At 41.8% G+C, this 19315-nt stretch overlaps 1 protein-coding gene across 2 annotated transcripts in view; it reads left to right on the plus strand.

Moving 5' to 3' along the window:
- LOC112161654 (inositol polyphosphate-5-phosphatase A) overlaps nucleotides 1-19315 on the plus strand; it is a 145962-nt gene that overhangs the window by 80951 nt on the left and 45696 nt on the right. For both annotated transcript variants that reach the window (XM_024296979.2, XM_024296978.2), the window contains exons 6-8: nucleotides 84-187; nucleotides 10980-11032; nucleotides 11708-11827. In XM_024296979.2, coding sequence (XP_024152747.1) covers nucleotides 84-187; nucleotides 10980-11032; nucleotides 11708-11827 — 277 coding nt within the window. The remainder of the gene's footprint in view (nucleotides 1-83; nucleotides 188-10979; nucleotides 11033-11707; nucleotides 11828-19315) is intronic.

The raw sequence follows: 19315 nt of genomic DNA on the forward strand, positions 1-19315 counted from the left end.
TGTACATACAATAGAATCTGTTTTTTCTTCTCTCATCTTCCTCTTCTCTTACTCCATATCTTTTCTCTCATTTTCCTCTTTAGCCAAGACATTTGAGAAGGTGGTGGGAAGGGAGACGTGCTCAGAGACCCTGGAAAGCAGATCCACACTGGAGAAGGCCAAGTTTCCCAAGGATTACTATCCACAGGTGGGTTTTACACACAAACAAACACAGTTTCTGTCCAGGTCTCAGCTTTTCCTGTTTTTCCTTTTGGCCCACTTTTCATTTCTACGTCCTGAGGGACGGCCTGCCACAGACTCCTGCTCTGAAGGCCAATCAGGCCAAAGGTGTTGGCTGTGGCTGCTGCTATTTCAGTTGCAGATGTGGAGCGCCATTATTGAGAGGGACCTGGCTGCAGACAAGATGGCGCCTGGGATCATTAGCCGGAAGTTATGCAGCTTACCCTAACTCAAAAATGTTCAGAATTGTAGAAAAATAAAGCTTAAAACAGGACATCTGTAACTATTAGTTGTGGTTGAGGACCTCCGGCTGAGCTCCTTTCTGCCTTGGCTTTGGAAGGGGCAGCCTCCCTCAGAGACCCCAGCATGTGTACAGTTTTTTTGCAGTGTCTCAGCTGATTGAAAATCTGCTTTTAAGGTTGAAATATGGCGACTGAGGCACTTTAAACTTCTTATTTAAAATCAACATTTGTCTTGTCATTTTCATAAATAAAAATGCAATTTAGATTTTTTTTTTAATTAACTTTCAGCTCACAAATACTTTCAAAATACATATCTTAACTCTATGCATATACATATACATCTATACATGTTTTTATAGCTAAACCAAAGTTGTGTAGAGTTGGAGAAAAACTATTGAATCTTAAAACAGAAAAACTGTTAAAATAAAGTGTTTTTCGAGTGACATGGGGGACCTCCAGATGTGGTAGAGGACTTCCGGTTCTGCAGCCGGGTCCTGTGCCGTCATTTGGACGCTCTGGCTGCGCTGATTTGGTAATAAAGAGCGGGAGCGGCCGTGTGTCATCCCTTCACTCCCTAGTCATCTGTCAACCACGCTCCAGCAGCCGCCGCCACAAATATATGCAGAACAGATGATACAGCTCCTTCACACACTTCCCCTTCATATCTGTCTCTTTCACACAATGCTGCCCCCCAAACATAAACACCCCCCACCCATTCCACAAATGATTTAAAGCCAATTAATGCCATTTCAGGTGATAGCACCAAAGCACAGTTAAGCTCCAGCAGAACAACGAGAAGCAAAAGAGGACGGCAGACTGGGAGAAGGTTGATGGAGACGGATAGGAGTGTGTGTGGGGGCACGGGGGGGTGCGCAGATGAGAAAAGTTTTGCTCAGTGATATATGTCTCCTTCGCAGCCGGGATATGAATCTGAGATGATGCTCCACAGAGCAGCACTCCACATAATGTTAGCCCATTTAAAAAGAGCAGATTTGTGTAGTCTATCAGGCTTGGAGAGTATTTTTTTTCCTGCCCCCCTCCCTCCCTCTGCCTGCGGCCCCTCCGTAGTGAGAAATTGGTTGTTATCATAGATCACAGATACTGCTCAAACCTCTTATGAAAGATGAATTAATTTCACTAATGCTTTAATGCAAAGCTCTCATGAGGGAGGCAGACTGGTGATAACCCCTGCCTCGTCCCCGCTTCCTCCGCGTGTGATTTATGCCCTCTTTTAGTAGATGAAACCGCCTAGATTTGCCATCCATCTGCAGCTTTGAGGAATCCTATTACCTGCAGATCTGGGGCTGAGCAGAACGCCACCGGGAGTCCAAAAGGAGACGCTGGATTTCAGATCAGGCAGCCAGAGCGATAAATAAGGCAGAGTAAACAAACAGATCATTAAAAATTATTGAGAGGAACCTGGGAGGTTCTGACAGCTCAGGTGTTCAGAGAGACGGATGTGTTTGCTCTGCTGTCTCTGCTCAGGACGTCATTGTGGCTTTTTTTCACAGAGACACTTCTGAGCTTTACAGCCTTCAACAGAGTTAAGGTAAAACAAATGATCAGATAACGTGAAAAGCGCTGTAGCAGTCAGAGTTCAGCCTGTCTGAAAGAGACAGCAGGAAAGTTTCAACTTTGAACATAAACCTGAATAAAGTCGGGTTTGGCTCGTTAAAGCAGAGCAGCTAGAAGCAGTTTGACCTGGTCCGGTTGTGACCAGGTTGTTCTGACTGTCACTACTACGCGTCTCATAGATTAGCAGCAGGCATAAAGACAAGTGTCGATAGGGGTCCCCAAACTCCGGCCCACAAGCAGGATCCGGCCCGCTTCCAAATTTGTCGAATATCAGAGACGCATGCCTCATTGATGGTTTCCTATCTGGCCATACGGTCGAGACTCTCATAGAACGTGACATTTTATTCCACCCTTCAACAGTCTGTGCCCCCATCTGCACCCCCAAATCCCTGTCAAATACAACCAAATACAGTCTTCTCTTTTCACCTTTCATGGTCTCTATGGTTATTTTACTGCAAATTATGCTGCTGTTTTTTTTCCCAAACACTGCACCCTGTTCTGTGTCCTAATTGGCTGCAGACCTGGTCTATCCATCTCCTCCGCGCCGTGTCTCCTGTGCAGAAACAAGCAGCTGTCCACATCGACATAAACCTTCCATCGTGATCAGATCTCTCTTTTCGTTTTATAATCCTGTTCTTATTTTTCTATAAAAGTTTGAACTTTGAGAATTTAAACGAGAAAAAAAGTGTGAAAATGTTCATGTCTGCAGAAAGTGTGTAGTGAAGAGGTCAATAATTTCAACCATGACGAGTTAGTTTTAGAACGCAACATCTGCAATAAACAAGAGAACACTAAATATACAGTGTGTGTGTGTGTGTTTATTTATATATACATTTATATATATATATATATATATATATATATATATATATATATTCTTACTTTGTATTTTCCTGACTTGTTTTTTTTAAGATCACAGAGTGAACTATTTGGTTATTTTTTATTTCGCATATAGTTTATTTACGAGTTGTATTTAATTTTGGTTTAATTCATTGATAGGAGAATGAATGAATAAAATAAACTTTATTCATAAAGCACTTAACAACTCCAGGTTACCGAAGGGCTTCACAGTAAAAGAAACACAAATTACATTTAAATTAGACAAATTAGAGAAGAAAGAAGTTAACTTTTTCTCACAAGAAAACGTTTGGGGAGCCCTGCTCTGTCTGACTGATACCCAGTATAAGAAAAGTGGTCCCCTCAATTCTCTTGAGTTTTGATCTGCATTCCTCTAAGGATCCCCTCTTCCATCCTCTTCACTCTTTCTTTCTGGATTTCTACACCAAGGAGTTTGATTGTTGGATGTTGTCTGCATCCAGAAGTTTAGCAGAGGCTCTGATGACAGAGCTGCATAAAGTGAAGTGTCGTCTGAGTAACTGTGAGGTGAAACTTCATCATTGTGGATGGTGTGACCCAGAGAGAGCATGTGCAGGCGGATCAGCAGAAGTTCAAGAACCCTGAGGCATTTCAGGGGATATGGGGAATTGTTGATTGCCATGGAAACGAAAGGACCCCCTTCTCCCCCACATGATTTAACCCAACCATAAACTGTATCTGATAACTCCACCCCCATTTCCAGCCAAAACACCTCTTATTTGATCAGATTGGTTGGTGTTCCTGCAATCAACTGCTTTAAACAGAAAAACTTTTAAACTTCCCCTTCCTCCATTGATGTAATCTGTGAGCAGAACGAAGTTAGGACTTTGTAAATGACTAATTTAGAATAAAATGTTCACTTCCGTGTCAAAGTGCAGAGCTGTAAAGATCCTGTACAGGTCCTTTTGAGCAGCTCCAATGATGGAGTTGGTGACGGGTCACTTCCTGTTGTTCCGTCGGTCCCCCCGCCCTCCAGAGGAAATGAACGCATTTGTTTGGGCTCCGTGCCTCCAAAAGTCACTGCATCAGAAGGATTTGTTGTTGCCTTTTATAAATAAAGTATACGACCCAGACCTTAATGTGCCCTCAGTATTGATCGTTTTACACAAGTGACGGAACAAAAAAGAAAGAAGGGAGTCGCGTCAGGCCGTAGATCAACATCCATCTGAGTTTGGCACATCAGGGTTTCCTTAAGAGCTCTGACTTTTCATTCCTTCTCATGCGGCTGCAGTTTACACCGCCGCCGCCATTACCTCCAATCTCTGCCCTCCATGAAAGTTAACTTCCTGCATGTTTGTTGCTCCTCTGATTTAACACCAGATGTGATTCATAGAAGTGACGACCACGTTAAGGAGATGAAGTCATTTAAAGCAGCGCTGCTTGTAAAATGCTCCCTGCATTTGTCAGTGGGGAAGACACCTGTGACACCGATGCAGCTCTGTGTGACAGGTGTGATCCACGAGGCTGCGAGCAGCTCATAAATGAGGGCTTGATGCTCAGATGAAAGCTAAATGAAGACTTTCTGTCTTCACTTCAGCAAACTGAGGAAACTTTACCACAAAAACTTTTCGACCACGTCCAGTCATGCTGCAGCTAAAACGCGTGACTCAAATCAGCTGATATTTATCTGTTTATGACGGACTGCATGGTTTTAAGACTGATATGGTACCAATAATCCTGACATCGAAAAGTAAGCCTCAAGTGGGTCTGCTATATTAACTGGAGCAGCGGTCTGCAACCTCCAGAGCCACATGTGCCTGAAGAAAAATAAAACAGGGAATATAACAGTAAAAGTCCATAAATTAGCTTTGATTGCTAGTTGCTAAAATATATGTAGCACAATTATACACCAGTGAAGTCAAGTTTATGTTGAGGTTAATAGTAGGAAAAAAAGATGATGGCTCACCAAAGTAAACCCATAAGGTATAAATAAAGAAAATGTTATTTTTGTGTCATGTTGTTTAAAACCTTCCATAGGAGCCCATTAGCTGCTTCAGACGATTCTGTTTGGCACAGAAAGTCTTTTATTTTAAAAGGAAGTCAAATGAGCTTCTGTCAAAAACAATTTTACGTGTTGTCTATGTCCCAACCCCCGCCCCCCCCCATTCCCTTACTACTGAAAAGCCTTAGAGTGTGGGATTTTTAAAGAAATTCCGACACTGTGATCCTTACTTTTTTATTTATTTATTTATTTTTTACAAACGGCAATTAGGACATCACCAATTTTACACCCTTTAAACGCTTTTAAATTTGAACATTTTTCTTAGCATCCACTGTGTTCTGATGGAACTTGGATAGTTTATTAATACATTTTTTTTACTCAAAAATTGTTTAAAATTGTTGCATTGTGATCTATATTTGCCAATTTAGTGAGCATCGATGGACACTGTTTTTTTGCAGAGAATTCTGGGAAATTTTTAGGGCTCTCGATTTTAAAATAGTAGATTGGGACAGAACTACAAACTTGTGAATGCACCATAGTTCACTATGTAGGGAGTAGTGACGGAAATCTGACACAAGCTTTAAAAAAAATGTTTGTTTCTCTTTATAATTCTGTTTTTATTCAAGCCAAAAATAATTATAGTTCATATTTATCATTTAGAAAAAATAAACCATTGCAACAAATGAAAGCAGTATCTCATTTTCTTAAAGATTAAATATGACTTTACTGCTCCTTCTTAGCCTGGATCAGTGAGAAGCAGATCAGAAGGGCTCCTAAACTGTTGAAGGTTACAGACTCCTGGACTGGAGTTTGCTTCAACTGTGGCGTCATTACGCCAAAGGAGGTACATTTGCTCCTCAAAATTCTTCAAAATTAAACTTCATTTTTCAACATCTTAATATATAATGTGTTAATATACACATTTAATTATTCCAAATGAGTAGTGGTCAATCTCAGGTAATTATTTAATTTTTGACATCTTTTGAAAGTAATTTACTATCACCATTTTACTCTGCTCTTTCCAAAACCCAAGTGTCATTTGAAAATTATATTTTAAAGAAAATAAAAACAAAACACAATGTTTCATGTAAAGAAACAGGTAATATTGAAGGAACGATTGTTTGTACTATAACATTGTAATATTTTTGACAAAAATATGACTTTCCTTTGCTCAAAGTTGTATTTCTCTAAGAAGATTATTGATTTGTTTTTCTATTATTGGACATCAAAAAGCTGTTTTAATCCAAAAGTTTAGAATGCATTTCACTGAGTAAACAGACAACTGCTATGAGACTGATATGAATGTGAAAATACGTTTCATTGTCTTTATTTTTCAAAAACCAGTGGAACAATCTGAACAAACATGAAGTCACAGCAATGAGAATTCAACCGGTCCTGTCATTGTGATTAACTAAAGATATCTCAGATAACAACAAAGTTAGTAAATACAAGCCATCATATAAACTAGTTAATAATCATTCATTTATTATTTTTTTTAGTACATAATATTATTTTAATGATTATTAAAATGAATCGGAGGGAAGTAAAAGCAATGAGCGAATTAGCAACTGTGCTAAATTGAGCTTTGCATTTATGCTAGTAGCATGAGCACATGGAGCCTGTTTGAGAGATTTAAATTAATATTTTCATTTTAAAATCAATACATATTTTCTAGAAGATACTTTGGGTTACAGGACTGAGATTTTAGATTGGCCATTTCTGAATTTGATCATTTTTCTTGAAATAAAATCTCGCCATGACCCGCATTTGACCTTAATGACCTGACTCCCTGCAGAAAATGTCACTGGTGAAATGTACCAAATGTTTAAGAGTGGGAAATGTGTTGGGGTAACAACAATGAGTGGAAACCTGGGGACAGCACTAAAATGGAAATTTTCACCAAAATATAATAACATAAAAAAACAACTTTTTTACAAGTGTAGATGCAATATAGAGTAAGACTTAGATGCATAAAAAATCTGTTTTTGGAAGAGTTTTGTTGATGATACATTGTGATAAAGGTTCGCATTTGACCAAGAAATGCTATATATAATGTATTTGGAAACCTTTTAAAAATATTTATAATATTTATCAATAAAACTTCCACAATGACTCATGTGCGCAATGCTTTGAATTGCATATTTTTATTATGTTATTAATTGTATTTATATATTAATTATATATTAATTGTGCAATAATGTGCTGGGGACGCAAATGTTCTTCTTTTGGCAGAAACCTCTGAAGAGATAAACAGACAATTTAACCCTTTAACATCTGAGGCGTCGCCGGTGACACTTAAGCACAAAATCTTTAACGTACTGTAACTTTTTAATTGTTAACATGATAATTCCAGTGGATTGTGAAAAAAAAAGCAGCTCAACGAGCTGGATAAGCAAATATTTCGAATTCTGTCTGTGTGTTTCTTTAGTGGAGCATCATCAAATATGACCCCCCCAGCACCACTGTCTCTCACTGTCCTGGGAAGTGGTGCTGGGGCTGACCTGTACAAGATCAACCAATGTCACCCTGCTCCTGGCCGATCCGAACACGCCTTTTCCTGGTGGTGTCAAGGGGGGTACGAAATCTTTCTGATCAGCCCCATGGTGATGACATCACGCCACCTAATGGGGCGGGGCACTTTTCTTCTTGTGCTGATTGTTTGTGGAAATGTTCTGCAGCAGACTCCTGTCAGAGAGGAATTGAGCTGCGTTGACTTGAATGAACAATGTGATGTATTTGCTGATGTTTGTGTGTCTATAAACCAGCAGTCGGTCAATCTGTCACACGTGGAGGAAATGGGGTAATCTGGGATCAGGTGTCAAGAAAGTGATGGATTTCAACTCTGCAATTGTAGTTAATGGCTCTTTAAATGAAATCCAGATTAAACATCTCTGGCAGCAATTGGATCAGAGCCTCAGTGCAGCCCCCCCCAACCCGCCAAGTCCTCCATCTCCTCGTCTTCTGATCCTCCTTCCCTAACGGCGCTCAGCAGGGAACCTGCCATTATCAGACTTGTTCTGTCGGTGTTGCTCATGTATGTCTTGGTAACAAACGCAGCTCCTGAGCTCAGGCCCAATCTGTTTTTTTTTCACCTCTCTAATCCCATTTGCTTCTTTCAAAATCACAATATGGGGGCAGCGGAGCATAATTGAGTCCATACATCCTGCGGTGGCAGTTTGGATTAATTCAAGTATGCTAATGCAATTCAATTTGATACAGTTAATCTTGTACTAATGCAGACTGAAAGATGTGAGGCACAATCAAATACCTCTTAGCCTTTTCATTTGCATGACTTTATTTTTTTTTTTATAAAATTAGTCAATTTGTAATTATGTGACCTGGCCTGTAATTAGTTTATTTATCACTGCAGTTAAGTCCCTGTTAGGAGCATCAGAGGAAAAGAGACAGAAAACATCCATCTGTCCCTCATTTAATCAGCAGCTTGGTGCTGAATCATGTGCTGCTGCAGAGCGATCACGCGCTGTTCGGTCTTGTGCTGGTTAAGGACGATGAAGCTGTTTGATCAGGCTGAGACTCTTCCAGGTGTTTTTGTTTGAGGCACGTCTCCTGGACATGTTTTCCCACATGCACTCACCTTCAGTCTGCTTAAAACATCCAGAAAAACAAATTGGATTGATCTGGATACCAGAGTCCGTTTTTCTTCTTCTTTGAGGACTAATTGTATGGAATTTAACAAAAGTTTAAGATGATTGGACCAGATGAAACTTTGATATTTTTACAAAATATAAAAAGACCTGAAGTTTTTTTTCTTAACTGGACTTTCTTTAAATTAGGTGGATTTAACAACAAAATAAGAAAACAACAAAACAAAAAACAAATGTATCACTCTTAAAACCAGGAAAAATTCATTTAAAGCCCCCCCAGTGAAGATCCTGTTTTAGAGTTTCTATCATGTCTGTGTGTCATTTTTCTTCTGAAAGAGAACAAATGTAATAAGAAATCATTTTGTTTTTGCATTTCCGAGTATTTCTCCTTTTAAATCAATCAAACTGTCTTGGACAGACTCTGTCTGAATGAATGATCTTCTTCCCATCAACAGCTCTGCTGCACATGCACTAAACCCTCATCTGTTCCTAGTGTCTAGTTCAGGTTCTGGAGAAGAGAAGATGGTATCTTCACATTGACTGCAGTCAAATGAGCCGCCGTTCACATTTCTGTGGTCAAATCAGCATCACTGGATTTTTGGTGTGAGTTTCATCCAATACTTACGGTAGCAGGACTGAGAACGCTGGAAAATCTCCACCAGACTCCACGGAGCTTCTTGATGTGACCACGGAAATGTGAACGGCGGCTCATTTGACCGCAGTTGGAAAGGATTGTAAATCAATGAAAGAGCATTTTGATGTTAGCTTTGATTATTTTATCAAGAACTCTGAGAAACCAATGATTGAATGTATTGATCACAGTCAATAAACATTGGAGAATTAGCTAAAAGAGTCTTTGGTGAACTGGAAGGAGAAAGAATCAGGATTTTGGAGGAAGTTCTGTCCATGAAGATCTTCACTTCCTCGTCCAGCTGACATCCGGATCAGAACCATACGGCTGGACATTACCCAGATTGATGGATGTTTTTATGTAGCAGCGGTGAAGATTTATGCTAGAGAGACACAGAGCTATCATAATCAGACAGGGGGGATCAGGGGTGGAGCTCCAAAAGCCACGCCCCCTCAGAGGAGATTCTGGAAACGGAGGCTTCAGATCAACACGAAAAATGTCTTTTTAAGACATTTAGATTGTGGGATTTTGGTTAAAAACTTTATAATCATTATTAAAACACTACTGGGAATATTTTTTTAAAATAAAAAAATTGTAATTGGGGGTCAACAAAACAGGAAAAAACAAACATATCTCTTCTAAAATTAGGAACATTTCATTTAAATGTGGTTCTGAAGTCCTAGAGCTCAGGGTTGTGCAGAAATTCATTTGTTCACAAACATTTGGCGTAAACTGCAAGTGTGCATCAGCTTGTACATATTTGCAGAAATATCTCTACATGGGTGCACGAACACGTGTGTGTGAACTGCTGCATGTCTTCTCTGCTGCCTTGCTCAGATGTTGAGACACTGGATGGATGCTAAACAGTTCTCTTAGTTTCCTTCTTCTTTTTGAACATATGGACAGAAGTTATATATTTTGTCTCAGTTAACCCTTTAACACCTGAGGCGTCGGCGGTGACGCTTTGACACAAAATCTTTAACGTATTGTAACTTTTCAGCTGTTGACACTAGGGGTGTGCCAAAATATTGTGATATTTTGTCCTGTGATTGATTCTTGCTGGGTTTTCAAGAAGTATTGATCTTTTATTTTCATTAGAAGAGGCTGTAAAACGTTATATTCTTCATCGTTTGATGAGACGTTCCTCTGGAGGTAGATAGGGGGCGCACGTTGCACCAATGTATCTGGCAGCAACTTGAATTAATTCATTTTTGTTCTGTTGTTTACAACAATTCTGCACTACGTCGTAGTACTGCTGTTCATATTTACTATTGTTAACACTGAATTTGACAGATAATTCCAGTTCAATTGGTGTCAATGCTTGTCAAAGACGGTATTAACTGATTTCAGCAATGTTGCACAAAAGTGTCTATAATTTGTTGTTCAAAATTAGACACAAGTTGTGTATTATGATTGTGTTCACGCTAAAAATAAATGGGGATATATTTTCCTAAAAATATCCGTTTTTCTATATATTGTGAGTTATTAAAGATGATTTTTACCAATTATCGCTGTATTGCGATTTCATCGATATCGTGAGCCATGTATCGCATTCTTTCGTGATGTAATTCCCGGCACTAGTTAACACGATCAACGGTATTCCAGTAGATTCTGAAGGAGAAAAGCTGCTTGAATCTACTGGAATTACATCGATCGTGTTAACAATTTAAAAAGTACAGTCAATCAAGTAAACTATTAGACATCTTCAGGATTTAGGTGAAGGAGTCGAACAAAATGTAGCTTCAAACCTCTGACTTCCATGTTATCAAGCCATCATCTGACTCTCTGTATAAATGAACCCGTTGAATGCAACTGTGTATTTACGTTGAGTTTTTGGCGTCTGCTGCTGCAGCGGGTGTCGAGCTAAAACGGGTTTCTCTGTCCCGCAGTGCAAGTGGTCCAGAAAAGGATTCATCAGGACTCGATGGGCCCTGGCCGACTGGTGAGTTTTATGAAGTGATCTTTACCGCAACATACCCCCCCCCACCAGTGGGACAGCAGACGGAGGTGTAGCCTTTCGCTGCAGGCAGGGCAGGAAGGGGGGGGTCACAGACTGACGGAGTGGCTCATGGGGGGTGACCCACAGTGGCATGCAGAGATTCGATTAGACGTAATATCGTTAGTCAAGCAGCTGCATATGACAGATGACAAAAAACATTAGATGCAATCGAACCTGTACGGGATAAATAGAAATGCGGCTTCCAGCATGCAGAAATGGGGGGGCTGGGGGGTAATCTAATCTAATAGAAGGATGACATTAGAACTAAAGAGCTGAAACGGTAAGCATTTAATTGGGGCATGACGTTTGACAAGAGCGGCAGGCAGGGAGAGCGACGGGAGATCGGATCAGAGCCGGGGGGGGGGGGGTATCCATGTTTCCATTTGTTCAGGATGTCACTGCAGAATAAAGCGCTTAAGATAAGAGCAATTCCTCTGGGTCCCCCCTTTGAGCAGCACGCTAACCAAACACTCGCTCAGGTCAGGGAGGTGTTCATCACGGAGCATTGAGCCGTCCTGCTTTTATGCAGCGGCGCAAATCAGAGAAAAGAAAAAAAAGGGGGGGCGCACCTCCGAGGGAATGCCCTCATCCTTGGTGACTGCTGTCATTCCTCCTCAGCACCTTTGATCTGGTCAACATTCACCTTTTCCATGACGCCTCCAACCTGGTCGCCTGGGAGAAAAGCCCGTCCGTCTACTCCACGACCAGGCAGATGGCCCTGGGCTTCGTTCTGGACAGGTACGGGGCCTGCTGCACCTGTGACGTGTGACCAGGGGGAGGGGCTGACTGTATGTGATCAACATGACGTGTGTGGTTAAGCACGTCCAGGTCAGGTCGGGTTCAGCAGCACTGCTGTTATGATAAAGGTTTGCTGAGTGGGTGTGTGTATGAGGGTGGGGTTCTAGATCAGTGGGATTACATCCGTCTGTAAAAGTAGGGGGGTCTTTAACGGTCTGCCAACTCCCACGTCTCTTTTATCTGCTCTTTTTTTGTCAGTCTTTCTTCCTTTTCAACATTTTCCTCCCGTTTTTCAGCTTAATTCTCACTCTTTCCATCAGGCTTCTGAGTGTGTTCCTCACAGGAAATATTCTGCTAAGACTCTGATGACCATCTTTCTATGATTAAAAGGTTTATCACAGCCTCTAATACTTTAACTCTTTAACACCGGAGATCTAGTAATTATGTTCTTTGATCATTCCAGTAGATTGTGAAGGAGAAAAGCGGCTTTTCTCCTTCACAATCTACTGGATGATCGTGTTAACGGTTAAAAATTACAGTATGTTAAAGATTTTGTGTTTTTGATCCAATCAAACTTTATTTATACTCACATTTCCCACAACAAATGAACTGTATTATAGGAGCCATTCAAATAAATTGTACATGAAAGGAGCAGGAAGGAAAAGGCGTTCTCGTCCCCCCCGTCCGCGTCCTTCGGCCTCGCTAAAATGATTTATGGGACGTCCATTTGCGGCGGAGCGCGATGATGGAGAGCTCCAACGATCCCTGCTCCCCACCTGATCCTGCTGCTGCTGAATACAAGATGACCCCCCCCCATTCAAATAATAACAGTAGAATGCATGATGCTCGGCCCCCTCCCTCCTGACCAATCACACACATGCATGTATGGATGGATGCACGCTTCACAAAGCTTTACAATACTCCTGAGGTAAAGGAATCTTCTGGGGGGGTCACCTGCTCTTCAGATTTGTAGTCTAAGTGGGGCTGGGTATCGATAATAATTTCCAGAAACTATTCGATTCACTTCACAAGAGCCTGGATCGATTATATTCCGATTTTTTTCAATTCTTTCGATCTTCTCAATTCAATTCAATTTTAAGTTTACACAGTTTACACCTTTATACACATTTGTTTAGAAATACATTAATAATCTACTATGTTTTGAATATATTTATATTGGGACCAGGAATTGATAAAAAAAATATTTAACTAATTAATCACAAACCTTGAAAAAATGTATCGCAATTAATCGTAATTCCAGCTTTTTCTTTTTTCTCATAAATTTCCTTATTATGTTTGTGAAAAATAATAAAATAAACATTTGGGTTGAAAAATTTGATCCAGCTGTATTTCAGGTCGACTCACCTGGAATCTGCTCTCAGGTGTCTGTCCACACTAACTGCAGAGTTTCCGCAATCTTTAGACAATGCCAGTGTTTGTTATTGTAGAAAAATCCATGTCGGTCCCAATCCCAGCATAAAATAATGATTGGTTTCCTCATTGTCAGATTTCTTCTTGCAGATACGCTCCATTTTCCTCGACCCACCTCAGCAGATCTTTCACTCTGTGCTGCAGCTGTCATCTTCTGCCTCATTTATTAAAATAAAAGATTACTTTTGTCCAAAAACTACAAATAAATGCTGTATTATCTCTTTATTTTAATAAAATATAACGTTTATTTTAGACAGAGTTTTATTAAGCTGATCTCATCTACACCTCAGGACGTCTGCGGGGGTAAATAAAGATTAACGCGTTAATTCTGTTTAAATATCGAGTGCGTTTAAGTGTTAACTTTCGCAGCCCTAATTTATATGAATCTGATCCAGTTCACATACTGTAAATGTATCAGTGAAATAATGAGATTGTTAATATCATCCAGTGTTACATGGATTCTCTAAAGGAGAAGTTCTAACTAAAATGTTCTGATCATTAACATTGGAAACATTGTTCTGCTTCTCCTGAAGGACGTTTCAGTTTGGACACTAGGTGGAGATCACGCTGTAGCATTACACCTTATTCCAGAAGAAGAAGAAAAAATGAGCAACAAAATGATGTTTTAGACCACAAATGGTTACTTTAAAAAATACTTCCTCAAAAAAGTTTGGAAATGTCATATAAAGAAGTTCATTTATTCAGAATGTATGTTTATGTCGACTGAGCGTTAGCATTAGCCGTCCTATGGGAAATTTCATTAAACATTACCATCAAGCTAGCGGACTTTAGCTTTATGTGATAAAACGATTCATATTTTTATGGATCTATTAAGCTTAAAGCGATTCAAATTGATTTTATCAACCCATCCCTGAGTCTGAGTAAATGGTAGAGGCTCTTTAATGGGGGAGAAATGGGGGTGATTTAAAAATACAGTGCTATTTATACAGCAAATGACACGAATGTGCTGCTGAGCGTTGTATACATGTCACTGCTAAAGACGGCTCAGTTGAGTGGGACAGGTGTGTACAGAGAGATGTGGGGGGGCAGTATCCTGTTGGGAAGGAGGGAGCATGGCGGCGGACTGTTTTTGGAGCCGGCGCACTGGAGTGAGAAAAGCTGGCGGTGAGCAGGGATGGAGGAGGAGCACAAAGGGTGCGGGGGGCTCTGCAAAGGCCAGTGAATAATGGGTCGCTCCTTTCACGGGGGCTGCTAACCTTTTGGCAGCCACCAGCAAACTCCATTCTCCTCCGCCGATCCGGGGGGACAATGTGCCCGGGCGAGGCTTTGAATGAAACACCGCCACCAACAGTGCTCCCATTCAGCGGCTGGTTGGGAACCATCTTTTTGGCTTTTGTCCTAACCCTGACTCCTACCCCCAGAAGCAAAGCAGGAAAAGGACAGGGGGAATACCTAAAACTACCACCCCCCACCTCCCCTTCCTCGTCTCTCTGCTCTGCCTCCCTCTCTTTGGGCTAATCTCCTCCACCGCCCCCCCCAGCAGCCGGTGGAGGAGCATGATCACATGGGGAGGAGAGACATGGAGCTGCAGCCTCCACCTTATCTGGGTTTAATAATGCAGCTTACAGCCCATTGAGAGGACGTCTGATAAGCCTTTTCCTCTGAGGCCTTTTAACAGCTAAACACCGTTTATCTCCAAAGTGCTTCAAGGCCTCAGGGGAACAATGCTGAGAAAAAACCTGCTGGATGGTCTGGACTGAGGGTCCGGCCAGAGGCTTGAAATGTCCACTTTGAACTTATAAAACCTGCAGGAGGCTGCTTCTGCACACAGAACTTCAGCCTCTAGGGAAAAAGTGATTTTTATCCCGTGAAACCGTCCTAATAAAAAGCACTTTTCCCTTGTTACTAAAGAATTCTCTTTAATGTGATAGAGGTGGTTTCTCCTCTTTTCAGATGGGCCGCTCCGCTTCAGGGAGAACAGTTTTACATTACAACTGTGAAATCCTGCCATAAAGGCCTCCTTTGTGGCTTCCCATTATTTTCACACAAATATAGTCCATTGTCAGAGTGCTGAAGTTAATTTGATCAACATTGGGGACATTTAACTGTTTTGTTGGCTGAAAAGGCTTGTTTCATGCTCATTTTCAGGCCATTGAGAAGCAGTGATTGGCAGAAAAATAATGTTGCCCTTAACAATTCAAAGCAATTAGTTTCCCATGGGGAGGCAGTGGGCCGCACTGGCCACCACACAGCGACGCTTTGTCATTTTATGGAGGGTCATCAGTCAACTGTCAGCGCGCCTCAAAGAGCCCTCCAATCTAAATGTTTCCCTTCAGGCTTTTCCCAGAACAACAACTGAAAGCTCAGAGAGGCAGACCAGCTTCCAGCCAATAGATACACGGAGCTGCCAGAGGGACGGCCGCATTATCACCGCAGATCCTCCACCAGGCTGGGTTTTAGTGTCTGCGCTAAACTCACCAGCTACAACAACAACAAAGAAAACAAGCTCAGTTTTCTGTCTGCAAAACTTCGAGGAGAAGTTCCTGATTTGTTTCCAGAGAGGTGGAATGTTTGCATGAAACCTGAAACTTTCAGTTCTTACCTGGATGACGTGAGCATTTAGCCGTTAGTAGTCCAGTGCCGTTTCCGCATTTTCTTTTTACTATATTCAGCAGAGCTGAGACGAGATTGCAGGAACCTAACTGGAACATGACTAGACTGCGCACGCAAACCGCCATCAGTTCAGATCGACATGTTGCAGCATCATTCTGACTGGTTTTCATATTTTCCCACCAGTAGCAGTTTGACTAAAGAAGGCCAATGCAATGGAAGAGTGATGATTCTCACTAGACAGGAAAGAATTTTATAGAGCTGTTTTGGAGCCATAGATATTTGAAACCCAAATAAAACATTTTGAAAGAAATATTGGTGTTTGGCCAAAAAAAAAGGTAAAATATCTAAAACTTTTTGCTATTTTAAAATAAAGTTAACTATTTTCAGATTCAAATGTTCTGTTTTTTTAGGTTTCAAAACACAAGTTTCAATTTCATCTTTTTTTTTATTTTTCAAGTCTTTATTTTTGTTTTGTTTTAGAATCTGAAAATTTCAGCATCAAAACGGTTGGCCCATTGGGGCGGGGCTAACACGAAGGACCAATCAAAATCGATGAGGGTGGTACCTTTTGTTCCGGTGCGTTCACTGACTCTGAGAACTGTGATAACTATGGTCAGAAAATGTCTGTTTAGTCTGTACTATCAGAATCTGAAGTTGCCCCAAGGCGGGTGTAAAAAGCAGAGTTTTATCGTGCACAAACCGAGCGTCCAAAATACCATTCTAACCCGTTCAAAGTGCCAATCCCATTGTATTAAATACAGGCATAGAGAACGTCCTTATTCTTGGATAAAATGACTGCACATTTTCTGACCGTAATTATCACAATTCTCGGAGTCAGTGAATGCACCGGGAAAATAACCATCAAACCAACAAAAAAAAAACATTTGAAACTTTAAAAGAAAAGTTTTGAAACAAACAAAAAAAAGTTTTGAAATTGAAATTTTGAGTTTTTAAACCAAAAAAACATAACATTTGAAGTTGAAAACAGATTTTTTGCTTTTTTTTTGGCCAAACACTGACATTTTCTTCAAAATGTTTTATTTGGGTTTCAAATATTTATGGCCCTGGTTTGTCTCGATAGAATTTCCTTTGGGATTTTATTGAACAAAAGTCTGAAGAAATTCCAAACGGAAGTGTTGAATCTGCTTTACCTGGTGATGGAGTTTATTGATGGTTTTTCCCTGTGTGACTAACGGCTAAACTCAACTCTGTTTTGATCAAATGTATCTTTACATTTACCTGCTGACACGCCTCACTTCCTGCTGACACACCTCATTTCCTGTTTAGTTACCAACTGAGAGCCTGGAGGCGCACCAGAAAGAACGCAGCCGGGGTTTGAACCAGGACTGTGCAGAAAGAGTGCTAACCACTCCACCACTGTAGTTGGTGGCTTAGTTCAAGCTCAAATACAGATTTTCTCTCTCTGTGATGCTGCGTTCACATCAGGCATGTGTTGCACGTTATGAACACACCTTTAACATACGGTGTTCTGTTGCTAGCCGATAGCAGCACATGAACATACAGCTGGAAGAGTTGAATGTCAAAGCAAACCTGGAGAATCTTCTGCAGGCCTTTTCTTTCACAGCTCTGTTCTGATATATGAAAGACTTGATATCATAGAATTCCAGCCAGGAACAAACCATGACATCCTTACTCCATCATGATCATATTTCAAACAGTTGGCACTTCTGTGAATTAAATCCAAGTGTGATTGGTTGACCTGCTTTAACTTTAAATGTGCGTTCAATGGCCGCATGATTTTTATGTAAAGTCTGAAACTGGACTTGAAAACTTGCGTAGCAACGTGTGAACGTGAGAAGTTTGAACATGAAAGCCTGAAAAATACGTTTACACGCTTTGACATGAACTTTTCATTGAAAGTGGTCAGTGAGACACTGTGGAGGGTGTGGGGGGTGAACATAGCGTGAGAGGTTTCTGTTTCAGACAAACCTCAGGTGTTGAGAAGCAGCAGACATCTCCTGGTGTTCATCATGCAGACGAGGGGACTGGTCTGATGGGACTCCTTCTCTAACCTCCATTTGACCGCCATGCCCCCCCACTTTCCTGTGGGGTGTTTTTACCAGGGTGGGTGTTACTAAGGAGATGGGAGGCGAGCAGTGGGATGGTGGCAGGGTTGTCCAGCAGTGTCAAAGGTCCTGTCAGGGGCCACCCCGTCCCATTCAGAACCACGTCAGCAGCAGATTCTTCACAGTGTTAACATTCTCCCAAACTCTCTGCCTTTGCTTACAAAGGATGACGGCGCTTCGACCCGCTATTGTGTGTAAAGTTGAATCTTACTGGCCGACGTATCGGGAAGTCATCTTGTCAATGTAAGCGTGACATGGCCCCCAACTGCACCCTCATAATCCCACATAGACTATCTTTTCTGGCCGGGTTTGTCTGTCAATCACGGTTTATAATCCGGTCTGGGGGCTGGTGTAAATGCAGCAGTTATCTGTAAATGTGTCATCTGAGATTGAGATGCTCCGACTTTCACTGGAGAAAGACGTTTCGGGCTGGGATGCTTTTTTGGGTGTTTGTTCGCCTCAGTGGCTTGTTTGCAGGGGGGGGGCAGAGAACCACGGAGAGAATGTGCTGGCTTTGTGCTGCCGCTTAAGGAGCCTGGGAGCAAAGTCCGGGGCCATGTCATAAATTAGCGTCTGACCCCTGTCTTTGTGTGGCCCCTCCCGGAAGAGCCGGGGAAGGCCCCAGCCCAAACCCCAGTGAGAAGAGGCTCTTTCAGGGGGGCCGCGGCGGCAGAAAGCATGTTTATAGACTGTATAAAGGAGTGCGTCTTTGTGGGAGAATGTCATGGACACTGTTACAGTCTGCCTGGAGCAGCTATGATGACCAGGCTAATGGGGCCCAAGACAACGGAAAGGGGCAGCCAGCGGGGCCCCTCCGAGCTCTGGACCCCCCACCCTCAGGCCCTTTCACGCCCAGTAGCTGTAGCTAATGTTGCAATTCTTCGCGGCTGCACAAAGGCCAGGAAAAGTCAACTTTCACAGCAGCGGGTCACCATGAGTGCTTTAGGAAGCGGTCGTGTAAACAGAGTGTTACCTTCTGACCTGTGGCTGATACCTCGCGGCGGCAGACAAAACCGCCGGCTGCGGCTGTTAGACATGCATGTTAGCAGGAGAAAGACGGAGGGACACGGGGAAACACTTTCTGTCCTCATCCCTCAGTCTCTTATGATGGACGCCCCCTCGTCTCCTGCTCTTCATTCATCACTCCAGTGATTCCATCAGTGGTGGTTGTCTAGGGACACATGTTCAAACGGCTACAAAGATCGGTGTGTATTTGTTTTAGTTTGGTAGCGGATCTTGTCGGGAGTTCCCACGGCCTGCAGGGCTGCCGTCTTTCAGGCTTTTTACTGCCGACCTCTCTGCCCAGCAGGATGAAGGGTTTCAGTGCAGCCGGTCTCTTAGCAGCACGCCGTGAGGTCATTAATGACATCAGTGCGGGTCTGCTAACGAGCTGCTG

This window comes from Oryzias melastigma, linkage group LG15 (genome assembly GCF_002922805.2).
Source record: "Oryzias melastigma strain HK-1 linkage group LG15, ASM292280v2, whole genome shotgun sequence".
In the NCBI taxonomy this organism is placed as follows: domain Eukaryota; kingdom Metazoa; phylum Chordata; class Actinopteri; order Beloniformes; family Adrianichthyidae; genus Oryzias; species Oryzias melastigma.